Source organism: Epinephelus lanceolatus, chromosome 3, assembly GCF_041903045.1.
Source record: "Epinephelus lanceolatus isolate andai-2023 chromosome 3, ASM4190304v1, whole genome shotgun sequence".
NCBI classification, from domain to species: Eukaryota; Metazoa; Chordata; class Actinopteri; order Perciformes; family Serranidae; genus Epinephelus; species Epinephelus lanceolatus.
The window spans coordinates 25,655,627-25,672,028 of NC_135736.1; the positions used below are offsets into that span (position 1 = coordinate 25,655,627).

General features: G+C 39.6%; 1 protein-coding gene across 4 annotated transcripts in view; it reads left to right on the top strand.

The window, feature by feature from the left end:
* Positions 1-16,402, top strand: part of prom1b (prominin 1 b) — a 33,565-nt gene that overhangs the window by 14,888 nt on the left and 2,275 nt on the right. The window contains exons 8-28 of one of the 4 annotated variants that reach the window (XM_033624494.2): positions 225-248; positions 525-742; positions 1,169-1,243; positions 1,391-1,454; positions 1,629-1,637; positions 1,791-1,950; positions 4,061-4,213; positions 5,431-5,554; positions 5,727-5,830; positions 6,079-6,163; positions 6,276-6,422; positions 7,362-7,433; positions 8,490-8,582; positions 8,938-8,955; positions 9,143-9,196; positions 9,388-9,468; positions 9,833-9,901; positions 11,237-11,326; positions 13,525-13,640; positions 14,368-14,459; positions 16,329-16,363. In XM_033624494.2, the coding sequence (XP_033480385.1) occupies positions 225-248; positions 525-742; positions 1,169-1,243; positions 1,391-1,454; positions 1,629-1,637; positions 1,791-1,950; positions 4,061-4,213; positions 5,431-5,554; positions 5,727-5,830; positions 6,079-6,163; positions 6,276-6,422; positions 7,362-7,433; positions 8,490-8,582; positions 8,938-8,955; positions 9,143-9,196; positions 9,388-9,468; positions 9,833-9,901; positions 11,237-11,326; positions 13,525-13,640; positions 14,368-14,437 (1,826 nt within the window). In that variant the 3' untranslated portion in view covers positions 14,438-14,459; positions 16,329-16,363. Of the gene's footprint in view, positions 1-224; positions 249-524; positions 743-1,168; positions 1,244-1,390; positions 1,455-1,628; positions 1,638-1,790; positions 1,951-4,060; positions 4,214-5,430; positions 5,555-5,726; positions 5,831-6,078; positions 6,164-6,275; positions 6,423-7,361; positions 7,434-8,489; positions 8,583-8,937; positions 8,956-9,142; positions 9,197-9,387; positions 9,469-9,832; positions 9,902-11,236; positions 11,327-13,524; positions 13,641-13,837; positions 13,924-14,367; positions 14,460-16,328; positions 16,364-16,402 lie in introns of those variants that run through there. The other 3 variants (XM_033624496.2, XM_078166184.1, XM_033624498.2) reach the window with 3 other exon arrangements.

Sequence of the window (16,402 nt, forward strand, 5' to 3'; positions counted from 1 at the left end):
TTTTAAAACTAGGATTGTTCCTCGTTCGCATGGTGCAGACTCAACAAAAAGGAGGTTTCTTAGAACAATAAAAAACTTCCTCTGGTCTTGTTCCATATTTTTAAGAGTCCTTTCATGGTCTTGTCACTGCAGAGTCCTGGTGTGTATTTTAAGGGCATAACCTCACCCTATTTTAACTTTTCTTTTTTCCTCTTTGATTTCCTCGCATTTCTTTTTATCTAAAGCAAAAGTTGAGAGTGCCATCAAAGGTAATCAGGGCTGTTCTGCTGATCTGCCCCTCTGTTGTGTCCTATGAGATGTCTTCTGTTGTGCTTTCCGGTTGTGGGTTGTTGGTCTGTGGTCAGTGTTATTGTTGGGTAGTTCTGTGGTGGTTGCATGAATTGTGATTGTGCAAATCCTTTGAGGCTCAACCAGTTTGACAATACAAAACCATACTCTGTTGTGGATTATTTTAGTACAAGTGTAGGTTTTGTCAAAAAATGTTAGTTTTTGATTCATTGTCATCCTTCCTCTTTCTCTTGCAGCTATGCGGGAGACCAAAGAGGCCCTAGAGAACGTCAGCTCCTCCTTGGAGGTTCTTCAGGAGGGGACGGGAAAACTTCAGGCCAGTCTATCAGGGGAGCGCGCCTCTCTGTCTAACACCTTGTCAGACCCCGCCTGCACTAATGGAGCTGTGTCTCCCACCTGTAACGCCATCCGCTCCACGCTGTCCCAGCTGGGAATCAACGCTGACTTCTCAAGGGTACCAAGGAGCTAAAGATTGTCTGAAACATGAGATGCAAATCAAAATCTGACAATAAATGGAAACTATGGAGATATATTTGTCTCAATATTACTTTTGAGGAGATAGAGAATCCATTTGTAAATGTGTAATCTGTAAAGATCGAACAACCTCCACAAATACAAATACAAAATATTTTATAAAATATGTTTTTTTTAATTTATTTGCATTTTTGCAGCTGTGTGATATATTTGCATAATGGTTTTGTGGGTTTGCAAATCTTTTTTGTATTTTTGGAGGTGGTTTTATGTTTACAGACTACACATTAACACACAAATTGTCTGTCTGTTCACACAAATAATATTGAGACAGAACTATCTCCATAGAAACAAGCATTTTAGTTGCCATATTTACTCTTCTTCTTCTTCTTCTTTCTCTGTCTGTCAGCTCCCAGATGTCAATCATGCCTTGGCCAATGTCAATACTGTTCTGAGAACAGACCTCAGCAACATTGTACAAAAGGTTTGTCTCTGTCTCAGTCGTCACCCTGTCACAACTGTTCATGTTGTCACTCTCTTTTTCACCCATCATATTCCTGCAACACACCCTAGTTAAAACAAACAGATATATATTTTTAATCATCTTTTCTCTCTTACTTTCCACCTGCAGGGTTACTCATCCTTTAATGATACACCAAAACTGGTTAAAGAACAAACTAAAAATGTTGTCTCAGGTACACGAGTGTGTGTGTGTGTGTGTGTGTTTATGCTGTTTGTATATAGCTGTATAAATGGAGCTGTTTTCCATCCTAGTTAGAAATGACATCAAATCTGACTGTAGTCTTTCACCTTTCTATTTTTTTCTTTTCCCGCCTTCACCTGCACGCTTGTGAATGATGAAACCACAGCTCTGCCTCGTAAGTCCTTCTTTGTCCCTTTACACTTTGTTTTACATTTTACATTTCTCACTGTTAGCACCTCTGATTTTACAGGTTTTCTAGTTGATATAGAAAAATGCACTTCTTCATGCTGCTTTCTGATTTTTCTTTTGCCTTTTTGTTTGTGTGCAGGAGTAAAAGGCATGCTGGATAAGATTGGCACAGAGATCAACAGCTTCTCCAAAATGTTCCCAGTGGAAGCTTCTCTGGCCAATTTCACCATTTTCCTCAACGACGGACAGAAAAAGATCGAGGCCTACTACCCACAAATTGACCAAATGGATTTTTACAGGTTTGTGCATATGTGTTTTTATGTGTATATTTATTAATCAGGTCTTGGGGACATAAATCACTGACATTATGGGGACAAAATCCAGTCTTGGTTGCAAGACTTTGGCCTCCACAAAGTTAAGTATTTCCTTTAAGGTTAATACTTTTTTAAGGTTTAAGGCTTAGGGCCATGATACACCAAACCAATGGTCAGCTGTTGGTCAGTATCAGGCCGTTGGTGAGCGTCTGTCACCCTTGTTTTGGCGGTATGTCCTGCACAGTTGGCACTAGTCAGCCCTTGTTGACGTTTAGGACAATTCAACATGTTCAGCCAGCGCTGGAGACAGCGGAGCCTGTTGGTGAATGAAATCACTCTGATTGGCTGTTTAGCTTGGTGCAGGGAAGGAAAACAGAAGTGAGGAAAGCAAACAAACAGCTCAAGTCAAGAGGGCATGAGATCAAAACAAACTTGTTGAATTAGTTAAGATCATGTTTTTAGCCATTTAGCTCTTTAGCATTTTGTGTTATTTGCTAGCACACAATAAATACTTTTTGCTCTTTCAACATCAGGTTGAGTTGTTAACGTTAATGTGTTGTTAAACTGGCTAACTATCGACTTGTACCTGCCCTGTTGATCTTCCAGTTTCCCTTTTTGAATGACAAATATAAACTATTACTGTCTGTTGCTATCGAGTTGTCGCACAGGTGCAGAACATACTTGGTACTTGACCATTGGCTGTAGTCTTTACACTGCGTTCAAGTGCAACTTTTTGCTCCCCTCAGATTTACAAAGCTTTATATCAAGTTTCAGATCATTTTTTAGCTGTCAGGCCTGCATCTTTATTGTTTTGGTTCACTCCAGGGTTCCTACGCAAGTATGGAAAGTATGGAAAAGTATGGAAATAAATTTGATCAATTTCCAGGTATTAAAAAGTATGGAAAATGAAAAATAAAGTATGGAAAAATATGTATGTTTCCAGACTATTTACCACTGTTCTAAAATATTGTTTTCTAAAATAGAAAATTAGGTATTTCCAAAAATAATTTAATCAATCCGGATCATGTTTTATGCCGGGCCAAGCACAGTTTGTGTGAGAGCAAACGTCTCAGAAAACATACTGCCCCTTTTACCTGATTGACAAGTGGTATGTCCAGTCCGCTGCCCCATGACCCTCCTCTAGCCCCCCAGGTATCAAGTTTCACTCCAACACTGCACCTTCGACAAGAAGACGAGTTTCACATGGTTCACAATGGGTAGATGCAAGTTTTTGGATGGATGGCTTGACAATACCATATATAAATACTGGTTGGTCAAGGATTCCCCATTCACACACAGAGCTAGATGCAAGCTTTGTGTGAAATTGTTTGACATCGCCAACATGGGGGAGAAGGCGATTCTGAGCCACATGAAAGGAAAAAACACCGACGTCTCGTTACTGCATCGCTTGCACCCAGAGTCCCAACCTTTTTGCCTCAGCCCAGACATTGAACCTGAGTTTTTATTTGCATGCCATTATGGTACTTGGCTACAATCGCCTATTAAGAATAATTAAATATGATGTGAAATATGATACACTGATATATTTACTCAGATGGTGCATATTCTCTGAAAAAAACCAACAAAAAAAATTAGAGTATGGAAAAGTATGGAATTTTGAAATTCCAAATGTGTAGGAACCCTGTCACTCTCACTATTCTCATAGCGTAGCTTTCAGCGGCAGCAGGCAGCTGTTTTCAGCAAAAAACCTCTAAAAACCCACTGTACACTACCTGCTCAGCATCAATCAGCAGACAGACACAGTTAGAGACTAGAGCATTTAACAGCTAAAGAGCCAGATATTTTCCTAAGGAATTAGCAGAGATCAATAACAGAGCTAAATAAAAGAGAATGTAAATATTGGATTTACATTGCCAGGTGGCCAGAAATGCAACTCCAATGAATGATAATGTTGCTCTGCGTGTGTTACAATCAACTCCTCCATATCCTCTTAAAAGGTGATGATGATATCAGTGTCATGTAAACATTTTGTTTCTGCTGCCCCCAAGTGACCAAAAAATCTGTTAATATGTTTGTTATTATGGTCAGCACTGTGTCCCCACAAATGACAGCCCTGTGTGTGTCTGTGCTGCAGGTGGATCGGCTGTGTGGCGGTGCTCTGTATGGTCGTCCTCGTCTTGGCCTTCAACATCCTCGGACTGCTGTGTGGCACCTGCGGCTATGACAAGCAAGCTACGCCAACAACCCGAGGCTGCCTGTCAAACACCGGTGGCAACCTGCTAATGGCGTATGTTACCAAGACAACAACCAACACTCAAACTGAAGGGAGAGTAGAGCAGTGACGGACATCAATTCCTCATTTACTCATTCATTACTCCCTATTTGATAGCCACTAAACAGTTACACCAAAATAGCAGACAGTTAATATAGTACACAATATAGTAAATGAGTGATTTCAGAAACAGCCTCAGCCTTTGTCACAGCAGACATTTTGACTCGTGATGCAGGTGTAACTTATAACAATGATGTTAGCTGCAAACCATTTAAGCGTGTCAGTTCCGCAGTCCTGCTATTGTCCATGCTTGTCTCACTGCTACTTCTTTCTGGTACAACTCAGTGAAACTCAGCCACAATCAATGGTATTAGATACGCCTGTGCTTTTCCTACTCTGACAAGTCAAACATGTCTGCTGTGTGAAAGGTTTATAACTGTAGCAGATATACATAAAGATAGATTATGGGGGAAATATAACAGTTTGAGAGGGACTTTGTCAAATGTAGAAAGTAACACAAACTAAAAAATACTACTACTCAGGCAGTAACGTTTGAAGCTTTTGATAAAACTGAACTGAACTGTTTGGAGTTAACGCTCAGCTAATTTTAAATGACAAAAAGCAGATGTCTGTTGTGTTGAACAGTTATCTATATATTTTATTTCATATATTAATGAATATCAGTTGATATGAGGTTCTGAATTGGTAAAATGTGGCCAATGTTCAGTTTCATACACCCTTAGGTACCATAATTTACAATTTTTGCAGCTTTGTCCCTGCTTAACATTGTGTTTCAACAGTAACAAGTTATTCTTAGCAGGTGGTTTTTTAGCTCACCAGTTACTAAAAAAAAAAAGCCAACAAGTTAAAACTGGAACCTGAATGTTGGTTAATTAGGGCAGCACAGTGGTGCAGTGGTTGTCAGTGTTGCCTCACAGCGAGAGTTTTTCTTTGGGTTCTCTAGCTTCCTCCCACAGTCCACAGACATGCAGTTGTGGTTAATTCTTGACTCTAAATTGCCTGAAGGTGTGAATCCCTATGTGTCAGCCCTGAGATAGTTTAGCAACCTGTCCAGGAGGGTGCTCGCACACTGTCAGCTGGGATCCTGTCAAGGATCAGTGGTTATAGATAATGGATGGATGGATAGATGTCGGTTAATTAGTCTGAAGGAAAAACTTAGCTTATGTTTTTGTGTGATTATGTTTCCCACACTCTGTCTCTTGCTCTTTCAGTGGGGTGGGCTTCTCTTTCATCTTCGCCTGGGTGCTGATGGCCATCGTCACCACCTTGTTTGTTGTTGGTGGCAACGTGGAGAAGATGGTGTGTGAGCCGCTCGCTAACCGACAGCTATTCAAGGTGCAGAAAACAAACTCTTCCTTTCTGAATCATCTTATTTTCATACTCCTCTCTGCCTCTCTCTGTGTTTATCTTGGAGAGAGTTTTACGAAGTGAGATCGTGTTACATAATGGACAACACTGTGGCTCTGTGCTGATGAATATGCGTGTGTGTGTGTGTGTGTGTGTGTAGATCATAGACACACCATACCTGGTTCATCCTGCCAAGAAGAACTTCCTTCCTGGGATGCTGTTTCAGAACCCAAACATTGACCTGACTTTGGGAAGCATGTACAGGTAACGTGCCAACAGCTAGTGCTGGACATACTGTACATAAAGCTCATTGTTTACTGAATGTTACCGTGTGTTTAGTGACAGAAAGTTCCGTTTTTTAAAACCCAGTTTAAACCCTGATTTTATGAAGAATCACTCTTTTAATGTTCAAAATAAACTCCAATGAACTCACACAATAATGAGCTGTATAATGCATATACATTTACACTGGAGGAGTGTCAGTTTGTGACCATACTGTGTCTGTCTCATAGGGACTGCTATGAGAACAACGGCCTGTATCATTCTCTGCAGCTGGAGACAATGTTCAACATAAACTCCTTCCTCAACAGAACTGTGGTATGTGTCAGTTTACTGTGTAGAATATTCTGATGAAAATCTGCGTTACTGATGCATTGGTGGAGCAAGCTGAGAGGTCAACTTATCAATTTATGTTTGTGTTTCACAACAGTACAACAAGGATCTGGCAAAAGTGTTTGAGAGTGTGCAGGTCAACCTGCAGGACATCACGCTGCTGGAGCAGGCCGGCAGAGACAACCTCATCAACTTCGCCAACTCTGGAGTGGGACAGGTCGACTATGACGCCTACCTGGCTGAGGTGATCTTTGTGTGTGGGTGTGTGGGTGTGTGTGCGCAGTACCTTTCCTCCTGTATGGGGAAAATGCAGGTCCCCACATCGTAAAAGATTTATTTATAGGCTAATACTTGTACTTGTACTTTTCAGTTTAAGACACACTATGCAGGATTTTCCTAAAAAACAATATATAGACTTATACAGAAGTAATCCCTCTTAGTCATCACTTATGACCCACTAGAAGTGTGTGGTGTTGTATTTTTCGACAGAGACTCTGCCCTCTGCCTGTATTTTCTTGTTATTTTTCATGTTTGGGACATTTATGGGTGTATACCCCCACAGCGCTCAAGTGAGGTTGGGGCTTTATGTAAAGGTAACGTCCAGGTGCCAGACTGTAAGCCACAGGTGAAGTGAATCTGGGCCTGGCTTTTACTTTCAGTTTTGCTGGCGAGCGTGTTTACAAACAATAAATGACAATCCTGCATAGTATAATTTTAAGGTTCAACTAAGTCTCCAGGAATTAATCTAAATCACACCAGTGACAGACACACAATGTTGTTCTTTTTGTATGTGAATGCAACTCATTTGTGTCCTGGTTATTATAATAAACTAAACATAAGTATAACTCTTATAATATGTAATAAAATTTGAAGTAATATTTCCAAAAAAAAAAGCAAAAGTTTCTCTCTGTTCATAAAGTAATCTTATTCCCTTGTAAAAAGGATACAAATGCAAACATAAAATGTTGTTAGCTCATATTTTTGTTAATATGCATGATAAAGAGAATCTTTGGAAAATTCAACTTGGACTTTGCATCGAACGTAAACAACATCAAATCCAAACTTAATCCAAAACAAGGCTTAGCAGAAATTAAAATGAAAAACAAAAGTTGAGCAAATTGATGGAATCTAAAACTGTATTATACCTGCTTTATGAATGAATGTCTCGGTTGTGTTGTTCAAGGTAAATAAGGGAGTCACTCTCGTGGATCTCTTGACCTTCTCTACTGACCTGGAAGCTCAGGCAGACCAACTGGTGAGTCTCTTTATTATCGTACCAACAGATTACAACAACATGATGCAAATGCATAGACAGCATAGAGTAATTGGACTCTGATGAGGTATGATGAGTTTGATGAGATGCAGGGATCTGTCACATTTAGTTGCTGCTCAAGTGCAGCTAATGGCTAAACAACTGTAGTGTTCATCACAGACCTAAACTGAATCACCTACACCAGTGATACTTCAGGCTGCGGGCAGGGTGCCGGGTGGCCTGCTGACTATTCTCTAATTCACAGTGAAAATAAACTGATTCACACTGGGATTTCTTTTGCACTTTGAATGTAAATAAGGTGTCAGAGTGCATAAAAAGCATCAAAATATAGCCTGTTTACCGCACCTCTGTACACCCCTGTGTACACCTAACCCCTGGGGGTGCTACACAGAAATTGCCGTGTTTATCTGATAAATATTATTGTTTGTTTATTAACTGGCCCCTGACCTCCTGTCATTTTGCAAAAGTGGCCCCCAGGCAAAGTAAGCTGAGTGTCCCTCATCTATATCCCTCTGTCGCTTTACCTTCTTGGCTGGGCTTAAAATACCTTGAACCCAGGGGGTTGACTTTAGAGATTTTTGTGTTTTCTACACGTCTAATTAGTTTGTTCATTTAATTAATATTGACATGTTGTAGACGGGAGTAATGCGACAGAAAACATAAAATATTCTTAAACCAACAAGACTAAATGTACAGTTGGAAAGCCCCTCTGGAAAATGATTCCTCTTCATGCTCAGTGATCGGGCTTTTTAGTGTGAACAAGCCGCCCATTCACCCTTAAGACACACACACACACACACACATTTTTGCACATACAGTGCATAGTACAGGAGCTGTGCCATTTAAAGACACGTAGGACATGCCACAGAAGGATTAGTGTGTGCATGTATTCCTAAGGAAGGAAGGAAGGAAGGAATAATAAATCACTAAGTAAATATTCATCACCTAATCATCGCAAAGATTTATCTTCAACAAACTACTGCACCCTCAGCTCTTTGTGTGTGTGTGTGTGTGTTAATCTGTGTGTGTGTTTTGCAGCCACGTGGTGCTCTGGAGAACGCACTGAAAGGACACGCCAGCAGTATCAGACAAATTCACAGAGAACAGGTGGTTCCCATGGAGCAAGCAATGGTAATCATCTCGCAAATTAAACACGAGACACCTTCACTTCATATTTATGCACAAATAAACACAGATCCTCCCCTACGTCCAAAAAACACCTTTCTTTTACCAACAGAGTAATAATAGAATGAATAATAGAAGGAACAAAATGTGCAGCATCTTGAAGCATTTTGCACATATGATTTCCTCAGGTTCATTTTGAGTCTTATTAACAGCTGATATAAATATTTGCACAAAATTTGCAACAAAAACAATGTACATTATTTCTTATTTTGTCAAATATCTAAGTGTATATTGTAAAACTCAACTCCTCAACTTTCCTTGTTTTCTTTCTTCTTCCTTTTCGTTTATTAAATGGTGACAGAAATATGTCAGAGCGCGGGTAAGCTGCTGTTCATACATGCATAACAGCGGTCTTTGTGCGTGTTTTTGTGGTAGCAGTGTTGTTAATGTTGTGACAGCTGTGGCGTGAAGTGATGTGATAGGTTTTTGTTAATGAGTAGTTTAGATGTGTGTAGTTTAGTTGTGCTATATTTGGTCACAGTTTGTGTTTCTTTCCTCACGCACAGAGTACACTTAGCCAGAGTATCAAGCAGCTGCAGAGGATGTCCAATGACCTGCCGGTGAGGAAACAGAATAATGTACTGTATTACTGTCATGTATTAGCACACAGAGAATAAGTCAACAAAGTCTTCTGATCAAACTATGCAGAAAACTTCCTATTAACATTTGTACTGTTAACTGAACATAAACAATAAACACAACTACATGTTAGATTGTCTCCTAAGTACAATTTAATTTCTCTCTCCTTTAGGTCAAGGTCACAAATATCCTGAGTGCCATCGATGCAGCAGAGTACCTCATCACTCATAACGCCTCCCATGTGATCAAACAGGTATAAAAAACATTACAATGATAAGTATTATATAAGTACTATATAAGATATATATATAAGTGACACATTTTTATCCATTCCTCAGCTCAGTCTGGGCCCCATCTTCTCTGATCTAAACCAGACATTTTAAATAATCACAATAAACAACAACAACTGCTTGTATTACGATCCAAGCTTGACTATCCTGAGCAGAAACAGCATTGCAGTATCAAGTTTAAGATGCTCTTGCTGGACAGTATGAAATTACTAAACATTTTATCTAAAGACTAATTACCACACTAATAAACCACACTAATCCACAGCAGACTGAGGTCACACATTTTCTTGACACATTTGACATGTTTTATTCTCTGTTGTTGTCTAGGAAACACGCGCTTACACACAGAGCTTGGTGGGATACTTCAAACAGTACACAGATTGGGTTAAAAACTCGGTGAGTATACAACCAGTTTTTGATGTCTTTTATAGCTTACAGGTTAATGATTTACAGTAGGGAGTTAAGTATTTCAATCCACCTGTCTTAATGCACATTTAATTGCACATAAAATAAACTTGAGTGAAAACTCAACAAAAATTCAGAAAAAAACTACCAAAAATATTGCAAAAACCTTTATATCTTTGGTTTTGGTGGAACGTGGGCGTATCGATAAAAGCAAAATGCAAGCAAGTGCAGTGTAAACATACTTGGGGAATAATTCATGAATCATGTGACTTAAACATCCACTGAGATGAAAAATGGCAGTAGACAGACACATCAGATCTGTGTGGAGCGATGAGGAGACTGTAACCTTTCTCAGTACATGAAATAAACATCAATGCCATATTTACATCATATTTTCTACATTTTTTACACCATTTGGTGCAACAGTATAATAGGCTCGTTTAAGATTGACTGTGCCTCACCTCGAAAGTGGTTTTAGCAGCAGGGGGCAGAGAAAAAAGCTGTTAGATCTGTAGGTTACCTGTAGTTACCAGACCACATTATAAACTTTATTATTATACACAAGATGTGTTTGTTAACAGAATAAACTGTCATTGCATTAAATGAGACTAACAGCCTACAATTTAACACTAAATATTACAATTATACAGAAAGTTTGGATTTTTTGCTTGTGGTTGAAACTAAGAGCCTGTAAGCTCTTTGAGCAGGCAACAACCAGGCGTTTCCCATCATGCCCTGGGTCTTGCAGTTGATGGAGAGCAACTACAGTGCCTGGCTCTAAAAACTGAGGCTGCCTCGATTTCGTGAGGTTATCGTTGCCTGCATCAGAGCAAATTGGCATCAAGTTGAACATAGATCTAACTAGCATGCATTGTGTGGCACTTGCTGATAAATGATTCTGCGCAGGCCTGGCTGAAACAACTCCTAATATTAGCATAACATTAGTGGATGGAAACACACCAAAACTTGCATTTACTTAGCTGATTTTCTGAAACTTTGTTTTAATGTTACTGTAGTGTTGGGTTTAGACTTGATGATAGTAAATGAACAGTAAAACTCAGGCTGCACTCTTTAGAGTGAACACAATGTTCAGGTTTCAGTAAATTTAGGAAGTTTTTAAAAGGTCTCTGATTGTAACCACAAGATGATTTTAACAGTCCCAGGAGCCACTTTGATTTAAAGTTGAAGTCTGTAATAACAACGTTTAGAAGAGATCATCTTTCCACTTCTACACCATGCTCATCAAGTTATGGTTTTATGTTTGATGTCATTTATACACACACTGTAATCTATACTTTGGGTTTCTGGTGTATTTTTCCCCCACAGTTGACTGTAGAGGTGGCCCAGTGTAAACCCATCAGTAACATGGTGGACAGCATGGAGATAGTAGCCTGCAGCTTCATACTCGATTCAGTGGTAAGACACCCGAACACTGTGGTTATCTGTGTGTGTATGTGTGTGTGTGTGTGTGTGTGGCAGGCTGCTGAGGTGCTGTGATTCATTTCACAGCTGTATGTACAGTACATGTTCCCCCACATGAGTAGAAACTAGAAACATAAACGGCTCTTTGACGGTTTGAGGGAGCCCTGGGTTTTTCAGAGCGACAAAGTCTGTGCAGTCATTCGGCCACACATTCGGGAACAGTATGTTCTCAAGTCTCCAACACACTCACTCACACACACTGAGATGAGATAGGGTCTGTTTTTAATGCAGGACGGGGAGTTACATACACATACTGTAGATTCTTCACTGTTTTCACTCCGGCCCTGAGGAGTTGTAAAATTTTATATTTACATATCAGTCATATATCGTGTGTGAGTTTGTGAGAGTTTAATGAGAGCTCAAACAAGCCACAGACTGTGGTCAATATAAACAGAGATTTTTTATGTGTCAGCGCTCCAGCACTGCCTGCAGCTACTGTGCTGTATGTGCCCAACGTGTGTATGCGCACACGTGTTTGTATTTACATGTTCTGTCCTATTTGTGCCTCAGAATGTGTGTATCTCTTGTGCATCCATGTGTACGTGACTTTATGTGAATAGTAGCAGGATTTTCATTATCAACTAATCTGTCTGTTATTTTGTGACTCTTTGAGAATGTGAATGTGAAACAGCAACAGACATAGTCAAACGTCTTAAATCTTTGTACTGCACATTACCATTTTGTACTATATCATACTTACACTAATTTCCAATATTTAACTTTCTGCAAAACTGACAACTGTAGTTATTAGAGTGCTTTCACACCTAAACTGTTTGGTTCAGTTAAAACAAATTCAGGTCTGTTTGCCCGGTAAGTAATGTTCATTCATCTGGTGTGAGAGTTGTCAGTAGTACCCTGGTGCAGATCAAACAAACAAACCGAGACCACCTGAAAATTTGGGTCTCCATTTGCAAGCAGACTCTGGTGCTGTTCGTGGGTAGAAACAACAGAACGAACCAACAGGATTTAATGATAGCAGACATGATTTTAACATGATTTGTAAAGTTAAACTACTAATAAATCCATCAGCTGATCATAAAATCTGTTAAGGAAGCGTTCTTACAGTATAACTGATCCATATAAAAACAAGTTGTATAACCTGTTAATGCAAATCATTCAGATTAACACAAGTATTTTCCCTGATTTATAGGTCAAAAACTGTTAAAACTGCTGTGCTTGTATCACACTTCAAGTACTCTGTTAGTTCATTAAATCCATTAAAAATGAGTGACAGTGATCCCAAAGTAATAAGCCCCAAATCATTACTGTACATAACACCTCCTTTTCGTCCTGTCTGTACCTGTTAGTCATTAATCATCATAACGAGCACACAGAAGTACTAAAGTGCTGCATAAACTACTGTTAATTTTTTCACGTGTGTCCTTATTGCGGCTTCCAGATAGCCGCCCACAGACACCATAACAAGAGATGTGATGAACTCACTGTCTTTGGTTTAGTTTTACTCACTGTTTGATGATCCAGGTGCTTCGGTTGGTTTAAGAGTTGACTGATTTGCAGGATGTATGGAGAGTTGCAAGGTGATGCTATGAACTGATTGTCTTGACTGTTGCATTTGAAAAAATGAAAACAAATCCCCAAATAAACAGGCCTTTACAAAAACAAAGTTTAAATCAATAGGGTATGAAACAACTTCGTCAAACAATAAAAACTAATAACTTATCATTTTCCCCCTCAGTCCGGACCAAATGAACTACAGGTGTAAAAGCACGTCAAACTGCTTAAATATAAGCTATAAACCTCATCTAGCACCATCTACATTAGCATCTACATTAAAATGCACCAATACTAATAACCAAAAAATGTAATGTATTTGAATATAATACTTTAGAAGTATCAGTTCTGCTGCCTGAGTACTTTTACTATTGATACTTAAAGTACATCACACTGTGTTATTACTGCTTTTCACTTACTACTTGATCTGAAAACGTACTCTACCAGTGTGTATTTGTATTTGAGAAGGTGAGGACAGCATTTTTAAATTGACTTCAACAGTTAACTTAACAGTTCATCGGTTAATCATCACATTATTTTTGCACTTAAAATTCAATTTCAGTGAGATGAGAATTTCATTGAATGTTAACTGGAGACAAAATTGTGAACATGTTTTTCAGAACACATTCTGGTTTGGTCTGGGAGGCTGCTGCATCCTTCTGATCCCCAGTATCATCTTCTCCACCAAACTGGCCAAGTATTACAGAAGGATGGACACAGAGGACGTCTTTGAAGAGTGAGTCCAAACCCACACACACTTTGTTCAAATGTAGCCACAGACAGAAGTTTTGTTAGTTTTACTGGTAGATTTTCTGAATCTTTTCTGTAGATCAGAACAAAATTAATTAATCCTTTTCTTTCCCTTTCTCTGTCATTTTCATGGCCTTTGATTCTCTTCATATTTTCTCCTCATGTTATTTCCGCTCTCTGTAGCTCTTACCCATGGCTTGTTGCACTTTGACGTTTGTCTGCTATTCATGAATCCTTTTGTCCTACTCCACGTGCCCTCTCCCTGTTTGGTATGGGATACTTCGACTTTGGATCTCTCCACATCTTTCATATTTCTTTTGCTCATCAAAAATCATGAGCGTGGTCTTCCTCTCTTTGCATGGATCTTCATTTCATCATCTCCTGCAGCTCTCTCCTCTCTTTCGACTTTATTTCTAAGGAAAACTCCATCCTTGTTGCTTTCAGCGGAGTCTTCCCGTTCTCTTTCTCACTTGTCCGCCCTCGCTCTTGTGTTGCAGTATGGGTAATACAGGTAATCATGGTGAACAAGTGTGCAATATCTACGGAGACATCGCTGTGGTCAGGTACGAGCAGTGTCTCTGCTTGCTTGCATGCCGAGGTGTTAATTGGTGGAGGGATAATTTTGACAGTCTGCAGGCAGTTAGGGACATTTCTCCACAGATGTTAAGTTTATATGTATATGCGTATATGTGTGTGTGTGTGTGTACATGTAGCTCTCCCTATTCCGACACCCTGACCCGGTTCCCTCGAGCCTCTGCTCCCCCAAGCTACCACGACTCATGACCCAAAGGAACTCGTCGATGAGGTACTGACTGTCTGTTTTAACCTTCCACTAACCCTCATCTAACAACCAAAACCATCTGAGAACCACCAGCCATTCAATCATCTTCCGTCTGACTTCACACAGGAGATTTTCCTTCTCTTTCTATTATTTCTTGCCATCCTACTATCTTCATCGTTGTCTCTTTTAACCGACAATGTCCTTTCAAACACTGAGACACAAAAAAAAGGAGTGAATCATGATGGAGTTGGTTTAGGCGAAGACCTCTGATACACCTGACACTGCCGTGTTCTGATATGACTTCATTTTATTTATCCTTTATTTAGCCAGGAAGGTCCCATTGAGACGCAAGATCTTTTCTTCAAGACAGCGGCACAATCACTTACAGCAGTAAAAAAAATGTCACATATGAAAACACATACAATACATTAAGGGAACACACAAGGGAAAACTAGTAAGAGAAAAAGGCCTAGGTCAAGGACTATGTAAAGCACCAACGTGTTTCCTTCAAGGCAGACCTTTAAAATGTTCAAGGGAGGGAGTGCTTCTAAAGTAACAGCATTTTGGAGCTCATTCCATACATAGGGTGTATAAGAAGAGAAAGCAATTTTACCAAGCTCTGTGCGCACCCTGGGGACATTTAAAAGAATACGATAGAACGAGCACAATAGTTGCTAGTGTGTAAGGAAAGAAGGCTGGAGACATAAGTAGGCAATCTATCTAATAATGCCTCGGCAATATATAGCAACTTGTGCATTTTTCTCCTCTAATAGAGAGGGGACCATCCCAATTCATACAAACTGCAGTGGTGAGTGCATGAGCCTGCATTTGTGACAAAACGTAATGCAGCATGATATGCACTTTCTATTTAGAAAGTGACTCTTTCAATACAAGTACCATGTAGTGTCACAATAGTGGGATCAGCAGGGTTTTTGTGAGCGAAAGTCATATATTTGGTCTTTTTTTAAATTAGGACCAGTTTTAGTTTTAATAATGAAAGCTGCAGAGATTGAAAGGCATCCTGTAAGAGCTCTATGCCTTGATTTAAAGAGGGTACCCCTGTATAGATGACTGTGTCATCCACGTACATATGAAGCTTGGCTGGGTTAATTCCATGACCTAAGTCATTTATAAAGATAGAAAATAAGATGGGGGCTAAAGTGGATCCCTGTGGGACACCTTTGTTTACCATAACTGAAGCTGAGGTATAGTCTTCAACTGAGACACACTGAACTAAACTAGCAATTAGCTAATCATTCAGTGAATTTTTCCTGTTATTTGAGGACCTACACATACACTGGGAGGCCAGGAGAGAGAGGAGAAGAAAAAGAGGAAGATTAAAACCCAAATAATAATCTAATGGCCTTAGTGAACTCTTTTCAGTCAGCTCAGAAAGCTGCTCCCAGCCAGGCTAAAAGACGATCAATAGCCAGAAGGCCAACGTTATTGCTTATATTATTGGCCAAGAGGCGCACCACCACCTCTGAGGAAGAGAATGATAGTGCCTAGCAGTCACTTTTCATGTATGCCTTGATATGAGCAAAGCAAATTGGGGAGAGCATATTCACTGGATCTTTTCAAAGGCCCTGTCATCTCTGTGGGCAGACCTGGTTTTGAATGGTATAGGTTGTAGGGATATGACATGGGTTATTATTGCACTATATGGTGTTTTATTTTATAGCCAAAAATGCATTATCCACATTGCCAATAAACAACAGAAATGGTACATATTTTTATTTACATCCAAAATTTGTGTTTGTTTACTCGATCCATCTACAATTTTATTTGGACTCAAACTAACACTCTGGTGGCTTTCCTGAAACTAAGCACGACTGTAGCTCTCGAGCATGGGCAAAAGTAAAGTAGCTGATTTTCTTTTCTCTTTTTCCACAGCGGACAAGAGAGCTGGAACTGATATTTCCCACGTGGTAAGTGCTCATCTGTCTACTCCTCTCTTTAGGGATAAT